This window comes from Conger conger, chromosome 4 (genome assembly GCF_963514075.1).
Source record: "Conger conger chromosome 4, fConCon1.1, whole genome shotgun sequence".
NCBI classification, from domain to species: Eukaryota; Metazoa; Chordata; class Actinopteri; order Anguilliformes; family Congridae; genus Conger; species Conger conger.
In genome coordinates, this window is record NC_083763.1 from 51,511,152 (window position 1) to 51,529,694 (window position 18,543).

The window sequence follows — 18,543 nt, forward strand, 5'->3', positions numbered from 1 at the left end:
CAGATTAGTCTAATCAACTGTAAGTCGCTAAGCAAATGCCGTCTGGACCTACTTGTTGCCTAAATGCATTGCTAGGTCATTTCATTACTGAGCTAATGTAAAACATGACATGCTTCTTGTACCTAACCTTTCCAACAAGGTATAATATAAAAATTATAAAAACATACTTAAATGCATGTGAATGTAAATTTTCTTTACAAATCTGTTTTAATAGAAAAATTAACTTATCCGATCATTCCTGTGTCTGGAATTCCTGTGTTAAATGAGGTATCATCACATCCCTTTGTGTTTTTAAAACTATTGCACAAAGCATGGCGCACAGATTGTTTTACATGTTAGGATGCAATGTTTTACAAGTTTCTCAATTGTTTTTTTCTCTCTCTCCTCTTTGCATTATCTAGAGTTGTGTTGCAACGGTGATTTTAACTGAAACTTTGTCGTTTCAATGAGCCTTCCTGGTTAAAGACACAACTCTTCAACAGCATCAACTTCGAACTTCATCACTGTCCAGCTGGCTAGCTAATAAAAAGAGGGTTAGAAATACCAAATTAGATATATCATTGTTTTTTATACTCAGAGTTAAATATCAACTGTTAAAACATTTAATAGAAAATCTCCCGCACAACGTTCTCACATCCAGCGGAGGGCAGCAGTTCTCGCACAGTGGATAGGTCCAAAGTATGCCCCAAAGCCCGTCATCATTTCCTGGAGCTCACGTTATTGCTGACATCAGAGCCAGTGTTCACTGGAAACACTCACAGCTCACGAGTGTTTAACGAAGCAAAGCAACAGAAAAGAGAAGAAACTTTACTCGAAGCGAGACTTAGAAGCACTCGTCTTGCAGGGTCAGCAGGACATTTATTGGACAATTTGGATTACAAATTTTCTCTGGATAAATATTGTATGCAGAATGTTTTTGCATGAATGGATATAATCGACTGATACTGTTAATTTTACGCCTGGCAGTAGCTCATTCGTGAGCTCTTACAGTATCAGTTTCCGGATACCAGTGTCAGAAAAGACTCGCTGTGGAAACAATCTTGGGATTTTCCATTATTCCCTCATTCACAGTTATTTGCTGTTCTTGAATTGATTCGTCCAGCACTTGAGTAATTTATCAAGAAAGCGTTTTACCGACGATGAACTTACGCAGGTAACCAGGTGAGTTGGTTTGCAAAATATTTTGCTGACAAAAGCCGTTCACTGTGAATCATGAAGGTTGCCCTATTGAAGCGCAGTAACTACAGCTGGGATTTTTGTAAAATGCAGTTTTGCAGACAATGTGATTCGCATTTCCAATTAAGTGAATGGCTGATTGCACTGTCAGGTCTGGTTTCAACATATGTCCCATACTAAAAGCCCAACAATAAGAATGAATGTCATGTTTTATATCACGCTAACTTGAGGTTAAGTACAATTGATATATTTATATACTATCGCACTTATCGCTGTAGCCTATGCAAGCGACTATTATTCGAAATGTATTTGTGATTTTATTTTTGTAAGACGTGTACCTTTTACTAGAAGCCGTACTTTTGATTGCCGTACTTTTGACATTATATTTAGAATTGAATCCCTGCTGGAAAGTCACGCAGATCCTTACGGTAGTTTTCCCGACATGAACCACGAATTCATATACTGTGACATCTGGTAATAATAATGTATTGCGCAGTTGCCATAATTCATATAGGAAATTTGATATTTGAAGTTATTACCAACAGTGCATACACTTGTTCAGGTTAGTATCTGTGTAGTTATTTTATGATGTACTGTAGTGTAGTCAGTCAATTAAATCTGTATCTAGTGCAGATCCTAGGAAGTCAATATTTGCGTTTCTTTACATGGATGAACAAACATCCCCCTTGAGCCACAAGTGTTAAATTTGCTGTTTTCTATGGATCAGTCGAGCTTATATATTTGCTTCATGCAAAATGACAAGAATAGCTATTAACTGGTTTGAAAGGAGATAATTGCGGAATTGAGTGGTCAGGTGCACTGGTTGTTTTTGGAATGTTACATGTCAGTAAGCAAAAGCAATAGCCTGCATATGCATGTGTAGATCGTTATTCTTAGGTATTGTTTATGTCGCTTTTATTCGTCCTTGGTCTAGAAACAAGTTTAGGCATTAGTCATATTTTGAATCATCATAAATATTGTTCTTAAACGAATGCTGTTCATTATTTAAAAATAATGAAATGATGAAATGTGCCATTAGGGCAGCTAATTAGTTAGATTAATCTATTCAATTAGATTTATAGTGAAAATCGAATTAATAGTAGATACGCTTTTGTTGAGCAGTTAAAAAATATAATGCTGATTTTGAGCTTTGTTATAAGCCTACATTTTTGGATTTACCACATTGTGTTGGTCTAGGGAGGGGGACCAATATTATACTATCATGAGGTAACATTGAGTGGAGAGCAGCCTTTCTTACACAGTTTCATGATGACCCACATTGTGATAACGCAAGTCCTTAATCTCAGAGGTGTGCATGACAGCCAGCTTTGGTGTCTGCACACTTTGTGTTGGCTGCTGTGAGACATGTATCGAGTAGTCCTATCATCAATCTGCCCAGATCACTTCAGGACCCTTTGGCCACATTCATTGGTCAATTTAAACCATAACAGCAGCCCTGTCCTGGTCAAAACAGGCACTGTGTGAGTTTAGCTCACATATAGGCATTTGAGACATCTATAGAGCAAACAAAATTAAGATGTTCACCCCCAAAGTGAGAAAATCCCATGAAGATTGTCACTTAGTCAAGTGGCATGTGTCAAGAGAATAGTGGAATAGCGACAGAGGTCAGTGGAGTGATGGTTTAGGAAAGTTACACAGCCAGGAAGAACTTCCATACTGTGATGGCAGCAGTATGGTCCAGGAGCTGACGATAGTGAGGTTGGACTGTTAATGTTAATGATAGATTGGAACAGCTTGATCTGCACTTTGATGGAAAAAGCCCAAAACATCCAGTGACCTCAGTTTATTATGCTTTTCACAGGCTTATGTTGTGCTTTGCAAGTCGGTTAATGTCACACTGTAGGCCTGCTTTCTAAATGGAGTTGCCAAATTTGCAACACAATCTTCAAAGGCCTTATGGTAGTGGAACACAGGAAAGGCACTTTCCTGACAGCAAGGTCATTAACAAACAATTTCATTGCATAACTGTGGAAGAATTCTTTGTTCTTGCCACAGTTAACCCTTATTAGTTGGAAAACCTGGGAATGAAGATAGCTATGTTATAGCAGCATTGTGACCTACCATTATCAGCCTTAGTCATCTGACCTAATGTACAAACACCACTTATTTCTCATAGGTTAAATGTCACCCAGGGGAAGTCTAGATGATATTTATTAATTTCCCGAGAGCAGTCATCAATCTTTACCCCCTATTCCAAGAAGAAGTTTATATCAGTTTTAAAAGCTGTGTTTTTTGGAAAGAGGTAAAAACCAAGGGTTAAACAGACCTTTTTATGCCCAGCTATCACTGCAAAGCATCCTTTCCTTGACCCTCTGTAATACATGGAAAGAAGAATACCCAGAGCTATGGCCTGTTTTCTAAGGAAAAATGACTGAACAGTCATAAGACTGATGGCTGAGATTCTGGTCTCCATGGTGATGGTTGTTTGCTTCATTGTGTGTAACTCCTACAGCTGTTCTAAAACCACCATGGATGTACCACACATTTTATATCTCTCCGCTGAATGTAAGGCCTGAACACCCACCTACCAGACAGTATAATCTAGGTCAAAAGTTGAAATGACTCAGAATTAATAGACTGCTGCAAGAAGCCACTATGCAGCATTGGGCCATATTACCCTGGGCCTGTCATAAGTGTAGCAGCTAGGAGAATGGGACTTTTTGACCCCTACATTTTCCTGCAGCAGGATCGTGTTAACTGTTGAGACATGAACAGAGATGTAAAGGAATGTAAATGTAAATTTTATTTTTGAATATCATTAAGGCCTTTGATTCTGTCTGAATTTGTTCAGGTCATCAATGCATATGTTATTAAATTCTGTCATTAATCAAGGCATGAGTGTTGTTCTGGAGAAGGCACATCCTTATCTGTGATAGATATGAATCTGTTACCGGCAGAATTACTTTTTTACTGAGTACAATTTTAAATCAAAGCCTGAGCCAAGCATAGCTTAAGTTGATATAAATATTGGGGAGAAACAGCTTACAGTCTGAGATTTCTGTGTATTACATTGTTCCGCGCATTTCACAACAATATTTACACAAAATACACTCCCTGCAGGTTGCACCAGTACCTAATTCATTTGATAAATAGGTGTTAATTTGGTTCAATAAATGTAGTATCTGTGTATGAAGTGGCATATTATTGGCTGTTTTGATTGTATTGTGGCTTTGTCATTGGACTCACCAGACTTTGGCACACTATCATAACTATTGTCACATACCTGTGAAGCTTATCCTCCAAACAGTAGAACAAATTGTGCCATCATACCAAATATTTTATAAGAATATTCAAACATTTCAAATGACGAAATGCATACATTTGTCTAAAACAAATGTCACCAGTTGTGTTGTGACACTTCAAGTGAATAGGACAGGTATTGTAAAACAATCCAACTATATAATTGTTGTGTTAAGAAAATTAGAAGTTCATTAGTACAATAAGGAGTGGTAGATATGTAGATATCTGTACCATGATCATGCAGCTTGCACCATGTCTGTGTAGATACCGTACTTCAGTAAACCTACTCCAGTAGGCTTTTCAACAAAAAAGAAAAGAAAAACCACAAGCTGGCTGATCGAGTGGAATGGAAATTGTGTTGTGACAGGCAGTGTAAGAGAGCACTGATTACAGGGGTATGCAACTGTTTTTCTTAAAATCACCATTTAGTGTGGAGGAAATACCACGAGGTGGCCAATGAAGAAGATTGGTACATTTTCAGTGCTGGAAAATATGTCTCAGATTAGATCCTCTTTATTTCTTAAGAGTTGTCCATCACAAGCAGACCTGGGTCAAATATGTAATTGTTTTAGATTCAGATAATTTTCTGTGCTTGATCAATCTTGGCTGGTGCAATTGAGCCAACCAAGAAGACCAGAAGGTGGCGTTTGCACTTTTTGTGAGTATTTCATAGGTTTCAATACACCACACAAGCTCACCCTGTTGTTAAATCCAGCTATGCCAGCTTGAAAATTGAGCTTGTCAAGCTGGTCATAAGCTTGTCTAGCTGGGTATGAGCTGGTCAACCAGCTAGTGCTGGTAGCTAATCTGAGCTGGTAACTGATTGGTCAAACATGGTTTCCAAACATAGCTTGAGCTGGTCAAACCATGTCAAGCTGGGAGCTGGTCTGAACTGCTCAACCAAATACCAGCTGTTTCAAAATGGCAGTAAAGCATAGAAAAGCATTTGAATACAACGCAATTACGTATTTCACTCATGTCTGATTACAAGGCTATTTGCTCCCCTCAGCTCATCTCACCGCTGGTGTTGGAACAATGCATGCTGGCACACGTTACGATAATAACGCTAACAGCCTACACCTGACGTCAGTGTCGCAGTTTGTGAGTGGGGGAGAGACTGGAGAACATCTCATCGCTTCCGTGGTACGGGGTCTGTGTCAGCACTGAGGTCAATGCCTGCTGTCCCTGTGGACTTCCAGAAAGGATGAGATCTTGTCTCGTTTCCCAGAATGGGCCATTATAACCCCTGGTTCTTCCGGAATGGGCACGGGGAAGACAACGGTGGCTATGGGAGCCATTCTGGCTCAGCTAGGTCTGGTGTTTTAATTTGAAGCACATTGCCAAGGGCACAATGCTGCGTCATACCATTAGTAGATTAGTGCATTTGTCTGTTCTTCTGACTGTTGGGTATGCTATTGTGCTGTTGTACTGGGTAATCAAGCCTGGAGTGAACCCAGTTGGTATAATGTGTTCTTCAGCATGAGCAGGATGTTAGATAATGCCACTGTTGCAGCCTAGATAAGGATGTTGGTAAACCCATCAATGATTACAGGTGGATATGATGCGTCATGTTATTTTACTGCTGTCATCACAACATTACATTACATTGCATTTTATTTAGCAGATGATTTTATACAAAGAAACCTACAAAAGTGCATATTATGGTTATACAACAAACTGAACACGTCAGATAAGGTCCAAACCATATATGATTGGTTGTAAGGCCATGAACCTATGTCCATATAGGAACATATAGGTTGATGGGCAAGTCTGTAACTACCATACCAAGACAATTACATCTTGAGGAACTACAGTACCGAGACAATTACAAATTCAAAAGTCCTAGATTAAGGTATCACAAAAAGGTATAAAATTCAAGGGGCTAAAGATAGACAGCAAGTTAGCAGTGCTTATGGGGATGGGGAGGTCGTTCCACCTCTGGGGAGCTAGGGTGGAGAAGCTCCGCAGTCGGGCCAAGCGAGAGCCGTTCACACAGGTGGCAGGATGAGCAAGTCAGCCTGTGGCAACAGAGCGGAGCAGTCAAGCTAGTGTGTAGGCTGAATTATGTCCTGTATGTAGGGAGGGTCGAGTTGGCTGCAGCGTAGGCCTGAGTCAGAACTTTGAATCTGATCCTAGCAGGAACTGGTAGACAGTGTAGCAGGGTTGTGAAGTGCGAAAACTTTGGACAACTGCACTCTGCCATCACTGCCTAATGTACAAGTCAAAGTGGGCAAAGCCACTGAATTTTGCTCTCCCTGATCATTCTCCTCGTCTTTGATTGGCTCAGCAGCATCATGTGGTCGCCTCTGGATTGAACGGGCCTCGCTGTTTACACCCTGACCCACTCTCATTTAGAATAGCCCCTGAGAAGTGGCCTCTCAGCCCTCTGTCCACATTTCATGAGTAGTTTGGAATTGTGGTTACAGTGTGTACTCCAATTGCGCTAGCTTTCAGCTCGCTTTGATGTGTTAACTGTGCGCAGTATTGCCTCACTTCAAGACAGAATTTCTTAGCATTTTCTTTTGGTTTTGTCTGTGGTCTTTCTCATCACAAGACCAGAACACAACATTTACTCAGTGAATGATCATATAGACTTGTGGAGCAGTCTTGTGGCAGGAGTTGTTGTGATCTTCGCTATTCATGGAAATTACTAGTCAATGTATAATTCTTTGTGGGGGTGCGTGTGGGTGTGTGTGCGTGCGTGTGTGGGCGTGCGTGCGTGCGTGCGTGTGTGGGTGTGCGTGCGCGTGCGTGTGTGTGCGTGCGTGCGTGTATGCGTGTGTGTGTGGGGGTGCGTGCATGTGTGGGGGTGCGTGCGTGTGTGTGCGTGCGTGCGTGTATGCGTGTGTGTGTGGGGGTGCGTGTGTGGGTGTGCGTGCGTGCGTGTGTGGGTGTGCGTGTGTGTGTGTGCGTGCATGCGTGCGTATGTGGGTGTGCGTGCGTGTGTGGGGGTGCGTGCGTGTGTGGGGGTGCGTGCGTGTGTGGGGGTGCGTGCGTGTGTGTGCGTGTATGCGTGTGTGTGTGGGGGTGCGTGCGTGTGTGGGGGTGCGTGCGTGCGTGCGTGTGTGTGCGTGCGTGTATGCGTGTGTGTGTGGGGGTGCGTGCGTGTGTGGGGGTGCGTGCGTGTGTGGGTGTGCGTGCGTGTGTGTGCGTGCGTGTGTGTGCGTGTGTGTGGGGGTGCGTGCGTGTGTGGGGGTGCGTGTGTGTGTGTGCGTGCGTGCGTGCGTGCGTGTATGCGTGTGTGTGTGGGGGTGCGTGCGTGTGTGGGGGTGCATGCGTGTATGCGTGTGTGTGTGGGGGTGCATGCGTGTGTGTGTGGGGGTGCGTGCGTATGTGGGTGTGCATGCGTGTGTGGGGGTGCGTGCGTGTGTGGGGGTGTGTGCGTGTGTGGGTGTGCGTGCGTGCGTGTGTGGGGGTGCGTGAGTGTGTGGGTGTGCATGCGTGTGTGGGGGTGCGTGAGTGTGTGGGTGTGCATGCGTGTGTGGGGGTGCATGCGTGTATGCGTGTGTGTGCGTGCGTGCGTGTGTGGGTGTGCGTGTGGGGGTGCGTGAGTGTGTGGGTGTGCATGCGTGGGTGTGCGTGCGTGTGTGGGTGTGCGTGCGTGTGTGCGGGTGTGTGTGCGTATGTGGGTGTGCATGCGTGGGTGTGCGTGTGTGTGGGGGTGGGTGCGTGTGTGGGTGTGCGTGCGTGTGTGGGTGTGCGTGCGTGTGTGCGGGTGTGCGTGCGTGTGGGCACGTCCGCGTGCGCGCATGTTCATGAGTGGGCATGTAACGATGCAGTTCTGCGCTTATTCAAATAGTCTGTGCAAGCCTCTTAAGTATAATCATCTGAGACAGATATTGCAACTCTGTGTGCAACATGTTATTCGATCTCGTTTTCCATTGTTTCCATGGTTTCATTTCAAATGTAGTATTTTCCCTCTTGAAAGAGCGACGTCAGAACTTTCCCCCCCGAGGGTCCAAGGTTTAATCTAAACATGAGGTCATCTTCTAAAGAGCTGCAGCTGCATGCAAGCTTCTCTCTCCTGAATGAGGATGATATGAAGTCAAGTTCTGTTTTCAGTTTTTGCAAAATCAGAAAACCAAAAAATCTATTTAATGTGATAATAATTCTTTATTTGCATGGTGGGTGTTTTGGCCTGGCTGAAAGTGATTAAAATTCCGGTAAATTCCACACTGATATCCTGAAGTATATTCTCTTACAATGGGTTGGCAATGCAGCTTGCCAGGTCATGTAACAGAAGCAAAGGCCCTTTGGGTGTTCAAGTCAAGGCATGACGGATTGCTGGATACTCTATAGGCTAAAATGACAATGCTAGATGGGTTGATAGGCCTGTTCTTGTAATTACCTATCCCTAAATTCTTGTTTTCTTACATTTGGGTGGGATTATAACCGTGGCAGGCGGATAGCAGTTTGGAGATAAAGATGTCTATAAATGGTATTGTTGTTACTGGATGTTTTTGGAGAATATCTGCTAACTAAAGCTGCTAAATTGCCTTTTACAGTGTTCTGTTGAGGATATTGAGCTTTATAAATCTTCACTTCCAGTGAATTTTCTCTTCTGGTTGTTGCTGTAATTACATGGTGTTTTTTTTATTTGATTTTTTTATCACGGTTTGGAATCTTTTGTCCTCATATGGACACGGTCGATGCGAACGTTGCGTAACGGTTCCTCGTTTCTCCCCCCGGGTTTGTAAATAATTTATAAATTAATATTAACAATGGCTGAATGTTTCGTTGGCATTGGGTGACCTTATCCGGTCACGCCGTCGCAGGGAACGGCGGACTACAAGCGGGGAGCGCGACGCGATACGATCTGATGTAACAATGAACAGGGCCGTCTTAGTGCGCGCCTGCCAAGAATAGCTTTGAGCGTCGGCCCGGTGATCTGTTGAAGACGAGCCTGGCCGCGCGGCGGGCAGAGTGTGTGACAGATGGCTCGTCTGCCACCCCGCTGGCACCGGGAGAGGGGTGAACAAATAAAACGCGTGCGGCATCCAGACAGCTTGCCGCGTTGGTGTGGTATTTGGCAAGTGACGGGCTAGACCACCTGTCCTGCATAGTGTTTCTGTCCTGGTGCCCCACAGTTTTCTTTTTAACCGTGGGCTAATAGCTTAGCTTTTACTGTGTCAACCCCAAATAATACAATGTTATCCTCTGTATTACTGTTAGGGACTGCACTTGCATGCAAATTGGATGCAAAAGGCCTGTGTTCAATCAACATTTATCCTTAATGTTGACTTACAAGTAAATGCTATTGTTGCACCTTTGCTTCACAAACTTGCTTCCCTGTTTCAATTGCATTTTAGTGATTGCTGCAAGCCAAACTGTTTGTGAAGGACAAATGGTTTTCTTGCTTTTGGTTATTACAAAAATGTAAGGACAGATGTTGATTGAATACCAGCCAAGGATGTGATTGCATGCTTTTATACTAGATAGCACCTTAAGCATTATCAGTTTTTAGTAACTGTACTCTACCCAGACCTGGGTTAAATACGTAATTGTTCTGGATTCAAATACTTGTATATGCTTTGCTGAGCTTATCTGGTGTATTGGAACTCTCAAAAGTGCAAATCCTCCCGTTTGGTCCGCTTGGTTGGCTCAGTTGCTCCAGGCAAGATTAATTGAGCACAGAAAAGTATTTGACCCAGGTCTGACGACAACTACTAAAATTGCAGGCTTGACCTTGTTCAAAAGAGATATTGTTTCATGCTCACCACACAATGGCTGCAGAAAGTGATTACTGAGTAATACTGTGTTTAGGGGATAGCCTGCAGCCTAGTGACTAAGGTACATGACTGGGGCCTGGAAGATTGGTGGTTTCACGGTGTAGTCATTATAAGATAGTGTTGGGTGTTGGGCCCTGGGGCAAGGATCCAGGGGGGAATGTCCCCCTCTTAGTCTAATCAACTGTAAGTCGCTTTGCATAAAAGTCTAAGTTAAATAACAATTTATTATGAATTATTCTAGATGAGAGGATACAGCTAGCTGTGGGGATAGTGGTAGTGGCACTGATATGTGCTACACTGGGCCTGTTGCCGGCCCTCTCTGAGCTTTGGTTCTGTCTGGTCTTTCCCTCCCTCCGTGGGGACTCTGCTATTGCCGTGTTTGTTGTTTTGAGCGGCAAACCCTTTGGCATGCCCTGTGGAAACTTTCCGCAAGCCTTTGTGGCAGCCAAGAGCCCTGGACATTTTTTCCCGTTGACTGTTCGGCAGAAACCCACAGGCACATGTGCCCAAACACACATTTTAAAATCAGGCAGCTTAATGGAAGTCAAGAGTTTGGGGAAAATCCTTCCTTTCAAGGCCCCGACAGAGTCGTATTTCAGCCGCGAGCAGCTGCGTTTCTGACGTACAGAGGAAACCTCTGCAACAGGCCCGATGGGCGTGGTCCTTCTGCCTCTTCTTGCGCTTGTGAAGCGGCTTCACCGTTTCGCAGTATTGGTTCTGAGGAATTCTGACATTACACAGGCAGAAACGTGTTTATGTTTGTACTTTAACACTATGTCCTATTGGGTGGGACAGTGGTTCAGTTTTAATCCAGGGTACATTGTTTGCACGTATTCCCCTTTCCTTTGTGCGTTTCCTCCGGGTACTCTACAATCCAAATTTGTGCAGGTGAGTTTACTTTGGGGGGGGGAGGGATTATGATGTGATTTATATTTTCTTGTTGCTGAAGTAAATAGAAAGTGACAGTAATGTTTCATTGGTTGTGTTCCATTAATGCAGTCTCATCATGCAGAAAGATATTTTCTGTTATGTGCTTTCAATAACTGGATTTGATTTTTAAATCTCTTCCAGGAACAGTATTAGGGCCAAGGGGTAAATTGAGTGAAGATTGAGTACAGACAAATTGATGTTTCTGTGAAAGCTTGTGTGACAACTACAACCGCTGTCTCTTCCTCTAAATTATAACAAAATAAATACATATTATAATGTAATTGTAATACTTACAAATTCCATTTTACAGCTGGAAAACACAAATTTCTTTACCCAAATATTTGGTTTGTTTTCAGTGAAATCAGAATGCTCCAAAGTTGCGATGGTAGTTCGCTAACAAGAAGCTGAAAAGCACAAAAGAAAATTTTAATAGCTTTGCTTTTGAGAAACTATAATTGCCTTGCTGCACTTGCCGTCTACTGCAGGCATTTGCATTGTTCTGGGAGCAGGACTGTTATAAATGAAAGAAAACCGTGGTCTTTGTTTTATCTCTTTCATATGTCAATATGTAGGATTCATTTGTGGATCTCCGTATCTGCAGCAGTGACAGCCCCTCTTTCTCCATTAAAGAGCTGCCATATCGCACTGCACTTTTGCGGCTTCCTTTGAAGGGTTTGCGGTCTCCACCTATTGCATTCGGTTGCGATCTTCTAGCTCCCCCTTGCATTATGGGTGAATAATCTCCCAAGGGCAAAATTCTCCACCATCATCAAAGAGTATGACAGTCCTCCGGAGGCCGACAGACTCATCCTCAGAATGCCACTGCGCAGTCAGTCAAAGACTGAACCATTGATGATATTGTGCTAATATATTTCATGTTATTTGTCTCTGTTAATTAACATCCCGTATTGTGGAAAAAGTGAAAATTTATTTTGGTGCATTTTAACCCAATACTCACCTTAATTGCTGAACCTAACCTTGTCTAATTGTCTGTTCAGGAAATTGGTTGATTTAAAAGCAATGTAGTTGAAAAGCTTGCGGGACAGGTAAAGGGATTTTAGAGGTATGTCGGTTCATTTTCATCTGTCGTAAAGCCTCTTTCGCGTCTCTGAAACGTGTCGTCTCCCTCCCAGGGTGAGCTGCCTACCGAGCGAGTGAAGTCGAACACTGCGCTCGGGTTCATCGAGGTCACTTCCTGATGATGACAGTAAACATGGGTGAGTAACAGGAGAACCCCCCCCCCGCACCAGCTCACCCCAGCGTCTGTGCACCTACTTCCTGTCAGCTGGGTAACTGGAGGGAGCAGCACTTCAGACAGATTCTTCACCAAGCTTCTCGCCCCCCTGTGGATGTGACAATCTGGAGTAGGGGGGGATTGCATGCATTTGCATATTAATGAGTTTTATTTGCAAGCAGTATTAATAAAGATAGTTGCACAATGGCAAAAATGTGCGTGCCAAATAGACATTTGCGCTTATTTAACGGGAGAAGAGGATGGCGTTTTCCTGCATACCCCCAGACAAGATAAGAATCCTTATGAACGAATTAGCCGTGTTTGATAAGAGCGAATGCAAGTGTGTCTGCCTGCTGAGAATCTGGCCAGAAGGTGTTCCAGGTGGTGGCTGTGTTGCCCTCTCACTCAGCGCTGAAGTGTGAAACTGGTTAGGGGATTTAACATACACACACACCCACACACAGAAGCACAAGCGCAACATCTACCTCAAAGCGAATTTCAAAACAAATGCAAGGTCTTCCTTCCTAGCAATGACATGTTGCGATATGGGGAACAGTACTGAGCATACTCACCGCACCAGCACACACGCTGTCACATTCTCAGCCTCTCTGCACAGAAGGGGAAGTAGATACTCTCGGATGGTATTTGCATTTAAAATTACTTAAGCAACAGAGGGTCTGCGACACACAATGAGCACTTCCGCACCATGTAATTAATTCCTGCCTCTTTGCCGTGAAGTGAAGTTATGCCATTGTTGCAGTTACGAATTCATAAGACAGGCAGTCACTCTTTAATTTAAGTGGAAGTAGACCAGATACATCATATTCAGGTTTGGAGATTAATGCAGTTGCGCAACTATTTTGGTTTCACGGGTAGCCACACACATTTGTAATGAGAATTCACTCGGTTGAATTCTTATAGTCAAATAATATTATTGTGTTGGTGTCCCTAGGTCCCACCACACAGAGTGTCTCCTCACTCACACACACACAAACAGGTCAGTACAGCTTTGTGTGGTCTACATCATCATTTCAACATTGAACAACCTACTGTAAATGAGCATTCACACAGATATGCATGTAATGATATACATACTTCCTTGAGAACATGCATGAGCTACGGTAATATGCAGTATCTCCTTTGCCTTATCCAGTTCAGGCACCGTTTTGAGGAAATTAGGGTAGAAAAGTGATGAAAGCTCAGCTATTTTACCAGTAGATTTAGTATGATTGATGACTCTCTTTCCTTAAGGTCACCCACTGTCTCCTGTTCACTGACTGGTTTACGGTTAGTGCCATATGTGTGATATGACTGGGTCTTCCTCTGTTTGACAGATGAGGGTTTTCCCACTGGTCCTGGACAACACCGAAACTCACAAGGTAGGAGGCTATATCTGTGGTCGCTACATTGGCAACATTTAAACACATACTGTACCTCTGAGGTGCACTCTTATTCTGGTGTCCATTTCTTAAATGAGTAACGTCTAAAGTCAGACTGTTTTGACATAGCCATCTTGGTTGGGGTGCCTCATCCTTCATCCCATCTCTTCTGCACTGGCACACTGGCAGTGGTACTACCCTTTTAAATAGATGCAAAAGAACATAACTCCCCATAAACTTCTGAATCTTAGTTTAGGACAGCAAATACATTTAATTTGAAGAAAGAAATCTGCTTTGACGATGAGCCAAACGCTGTCTAAAATAGCTTTACCTTTAAATGTATTCTCGCCCACCTTATACAGAGTTGTAAGGGAGCCGAACGATAGTGTTATCTTTTTTATAGATTCCTCTTCACTCAGTCATCAAATGCATGAACTGTACACCGTAGTACAGCAGTTTTGAGATCAGCAGTGACATAAGCTTCACTGTTTACTACGCAGTCAGAACAAATTTGGTCTAATTGATATGTCTGAATGCCATTGCAATGTGTCACTGGCCATAAGGAGATGCCCAGCGTCTTCATTCTCTGCTCTCTCTAGTTCCCCTGAAACACTCTCTGTTTCAGCAACTCAAACAGGCAAAAGTTGCGCATCCTCAAAATACAGAAACATTTTGAAGGACTCGCCTTACATATAATGTCAATTACTGTACATTTTGAAGGATGAGACTGCAAACTGGATTCTCTCAGCAGAAACCTGCCGCTATTATGTTAGCTCACATGATCTTTATTAAAGTTCTGAGATGCTGAGATATTGGGTACTCGTACATATTTGTATTTGCGCAGTGCCTCTTAAGGCCAGCATTTATTCAGCTTCACCGCATAAGGAAAAGAAGATGAGCAGCAGGAGGTCTTATTTACACATGTGTGGGTGTTTGAATTAGAATGAGTGGATGGAGCTTAGTTGTCTGGTCCCAGGGAAGAGGCCTGGCAGGCTCTCGCCATGGGAGTGATGTAATGCCTTAATTTACTGCCTCCTGTCACGGTCACACCATACTTTTCCCACACAGGGGCCCTGCTGTTTGTTTTGTATCCCTGGCTGCTGACGTCCCAGAGAAGTGCGAGCGAGGGGTCGGTGGCCTGCTTCCCTTTCCAGGGAGAGCAAAGAGCCGGAGGGAGGGGGGAGTGGGGGATGAGTGGGCACCGATGGCTCGTCTCTGTTTCTGTTCGAGGGGGAGTTCTTATTCTGGCCAAGCGAGCGCTCTCATACGGCTCTCTCGTACCCTGCTGTTAAATCCAGCTATGCCAGCTTGAAAATTGAGCTGGTCAAGCTGGTCATACGCTGGGCTAGCTGGGTATGAGCTGGTGAACCAGCGTGGCCAAGCTGGCCATTAAGCTGATCAAGCTGGGTATGAGCTGGTCAACCAGCTAGTGCTGGTAGCTTGTCTGAGTTGGTAGCTTGTCAACCAACTACCAGCTGTTTCAAAAGATAGCTTGAGCTGGTCAAACCATGTCAAGCTAGAATCTGGTCTGAACTGGTCAACCAGCTACCAGCTGATACAAAACATAGCTTGAGCTGTTTTCTTCAGCAGGGAATGCACTTTTTTGTTTTCCTGAATTCCTGTACTGTGCCGTGCCGCATCGGGAGATCAAAGCTAAATGTTGAAACAGTCCATTGCCTTTAAAATCCTGATGGGATTTCTGTCAACAATGTTCTCGTTTTCTCTCATGCGAGGGGGCTTACATCTGATGTTCGAGCCAGGAGATGGTACAGTACTTACTAAAGCCACGGGAGGCACTGACTGAAACGTTGGAACATCGAAGCTTTGTGTTTATACTTGAAGCTAATATTTGTTCGCCTGCTTGCTTGGGCATCTTATCATAGCAGTCTGAGAGCAGCTGGAGCTTTTATAGCACTGGAGCAACTCATGTGACATTACTGATTGATTGGCCATTTCTTTTCATTCATTAATTCATTTGTTTACCTACCGCAGTTAGCTGTGCTAAATACATAACAGAGTTTTTACTGTTCATTTTGAATAGTTCCCTGTGATTCAGTGGCGTAATGATAACCCACTAGTGTGGATGTAAAGGAGACTGTTTTGCAGCCAGTTTCCACCCTTTAATCTCAACTCATTCAAATCGAAGCCAGCATTGAAGCACACAGTTTCACTGAGACCACAACTCTTCGACTTAAACAATGCCATGTCCCGGCTGCGTGTAAAACAAACCGGCTTTATCCTCTTCAGCTATGCGCACCACCCTCTCGTCAGACCGAAATTAGAGCCGGATTAGGAGGAATGGCTTCTCTGTCTCCCACTTTTGCTGAGTCCTGAAGAATAGACCACCAAAACACCAGACACGCCGTCTCACACGTCGAGACAGAGGAGGCGTATTAATCTCCTAAATTATTGAGCTGCCAAACCTCCAGCCCTCCATGGTTTTGCTTACTTGGATGTAGATTTGTGTTTATGTCACATTGTTTTCATTCATGCAATTTGAGAATACTTTGTGGTTTCTTTGTGTGTCTTTGTGTTTTCTCTTTTCATTTTTTTAATTTGTTTGAATTCATATTTCATCAGCAAGGTCAAACGAGAACTAATTGCTCTTTTACAGTGACAGTCCGCGTAACACAGCGAGTAGGGGCTGCATAGCTAATTCACTGTGGTAGGATGATTAGGTGATTAGGCCCACAGATTGAGAGCCTCCTCTTTTCATAAATCCCTTGGTGTCTCTAATGACCGCAGTGAGCTTCGACCTTGGTTTATCATCTCATCCAAAAGGCCGAATCTCCCACAGCACAGTCTGCATCATTGCACTTCTACATTCATTTTCTCCTTGGTCCAGAGAGGAGACTGCTTTCTGCTGGTTCCTCAGAAACAAATTTGTTTTCCCTGGAGCTATCCTGTTAAAGTACTTTCCAAGCCCAGCCCCAATCAGCTTCAAATGTTTGTTGAAACGGGGCTCTAAGCTGCTATGGTGTGTATTCTCTTCTTGTGTTATTTTCATAATTTGTGTATTCTTATTGCTATTTCTTATTCTAATTGCTAGTGAAACTGATTTTTGCATTCATTATGTAATAGAACCTGGAACTTCTAATTGGCTTGTCTATATTGTAAAGTATTATATTTGTACACACCAGACATGACTGTAGAATTGTTTCATAGTTTTTGACGGCACTAAAAGTGGTGTTATCATTTTATGTGAACAGGATTCACATAAAATGTGACTATGTAACATGCTTGCAACTAATCATCTGAGCAATTTAAAAGGCTTTTTTGATAAGCTGTGGAAGGGGTCCTCTGCATATTCATTGATTGTGCAATTGAGAAGGGTTTTATTGTAAAAAAAGATAAATTAAAAAAGGCTAATTATTCAAGCTTCTGCAATAAGCAAAAAATCATTCCACTTTCAAGTGTCAAGTGGCATTCAAACCAAACACAAACCTCTTCAAAGAGCCTGAAAATGAGTCAATTCATGTTCAGAAGGCAGTGCAGACTGAGTTTACAGGACTCAGTGAACTCTATGGTTAACACAGTCATTTAGAAATAATTTGTATTTATATCAGGTTCATAATTTTTATCGGGTCTGACCAATGAATATTAGAAGACTTGAACCTTGAAGGGGAAGGATTATGGAACAGAAATAAAATAGGCATATTCATTGCATGGTTTTGGTGACAGTGCTCTAATATGCTATTGAATTCTATTCCTAATATTGCATATTGATGTGTTCCTTTGTTATTGGATAGGAGTCTATCCCAATTGGAAACTCCTCAGAAATTATACAGCAGCATATAAAATTGGTAGATTTGTTGCATATGTATGCATGTGACTCCTTGAAGGCTAAACGACTGCCAAAATGGGTTCTGTCATGGTCAGCAGCTTTTGTGACAACGATGATAAATAGCTTTAATCTGAAATTATTCTTTTTTTGTTTATTGTTTTCTGTGTTTTCTCCATTTGCTCTCTTCTGCAAACCATATGTGCATCTATCCCTTTATTTCTACATCGGCTAGAGCTGATAAAGCACATGAAGGCATCTAAATTATACATTTAAAAAATATGTAGCAGTAGCCCTGGTAATGGACCTGTAATCAGAGCCTTTCATGGTTCAGATCTCAGATGAGGCAAGACCATCAGTCCCTTGAGCAAGATGCAGCTATAGTATGTAATTTCAACTGCTTCCACAAAGTAATATGGGGTAGTGCAATTAAACCTTGACCACAACAATAATTGAAATGTTATCATTGGAATATAAGACAAATATTTTCAGGTTTTTACAGAAAACAATATGTATTCATATTTCATTTGAATACGGGAAATGTTGGTTAATCTGGTTTTATTTGCTTGAATGCTGTGTCTTCAAAAGTTTTTCAGAAGATGATTTAAAAGTTTATACAAGGGAAAATATGTTTACTTTCTGTTGCCTCCTGTTGGAAGCCACCAATATGAATTCAGCTATATGCACAATGTGACAATGTGGTCCCTTTTAATATGTGTACTACTGTAGGTTTTATTGTATTAATGCACTTTGCAGTTGGAGTAAAGAACAACAATCAACATTTCTCCCATATCAAGTTGCAATGCGCTCATGTAAATAATTAAACCAAAGGGCTACTTTCAAACAGATTTACTAAATCAATTAATGAATACAAATTAATGTGTACAAATTATGCACAAGTTTGAGCTAAACTTCCATTAAGAGTCAAGGGCTTTCTCTAAAGTTGCTTTATCCATCTAGTCAGACATATGTTGTAAATATGTGGCACGATGACAGTTTACAAATCAGTTGCACACAATTCTTTCTGTAATTGCAGAGCAGATAGGCTCAGGG

At 42.6% G+C, this 18,543-nt stretch overlaps 1 protein-coding gene across 3 annotated transcripts in view; it reads left to right on the forward strand.

Moving 5' to 3' along the window:
* The first annotated feature begins 746 nt into the window (after positions 1 to 746).
* Positions 747 to 18,543, forward strand: part of map3k22 (mitogen-activated protein kinase kinase kinase 22) — a 51,852-nt gene continuing 34,055 nt past the window's right edge. For 2 of the 3 annotated variants that reach the window (XM_061239386.1, XM_061239387.1), the window contains exons 1-4: positions 747 to 1,161; positions 12,230 to 12,313; positions 13,283 to 13,327; positions 13,665 to 13,709. In XM_061239386.1, coding sequence (XP_061095370.1) covers positions 12,295 to 12,313; positions 13,283 to 13,327; positions 13,665 to 13,709 — 109 coding nt within the window. In that variant the 5' untranslated portion in view covers positions 747 to 1,161; positions 12,230 to 12,294. The remainder of the gene's footprint in view (positions 1,162 to 12,229; positions 12,314 to 13,282; positions 13,328 to 13,664; positions 13,710 to 18,543) is intronic. The other variant, XM_061239388.1, reaches the window with a different exon arrangement.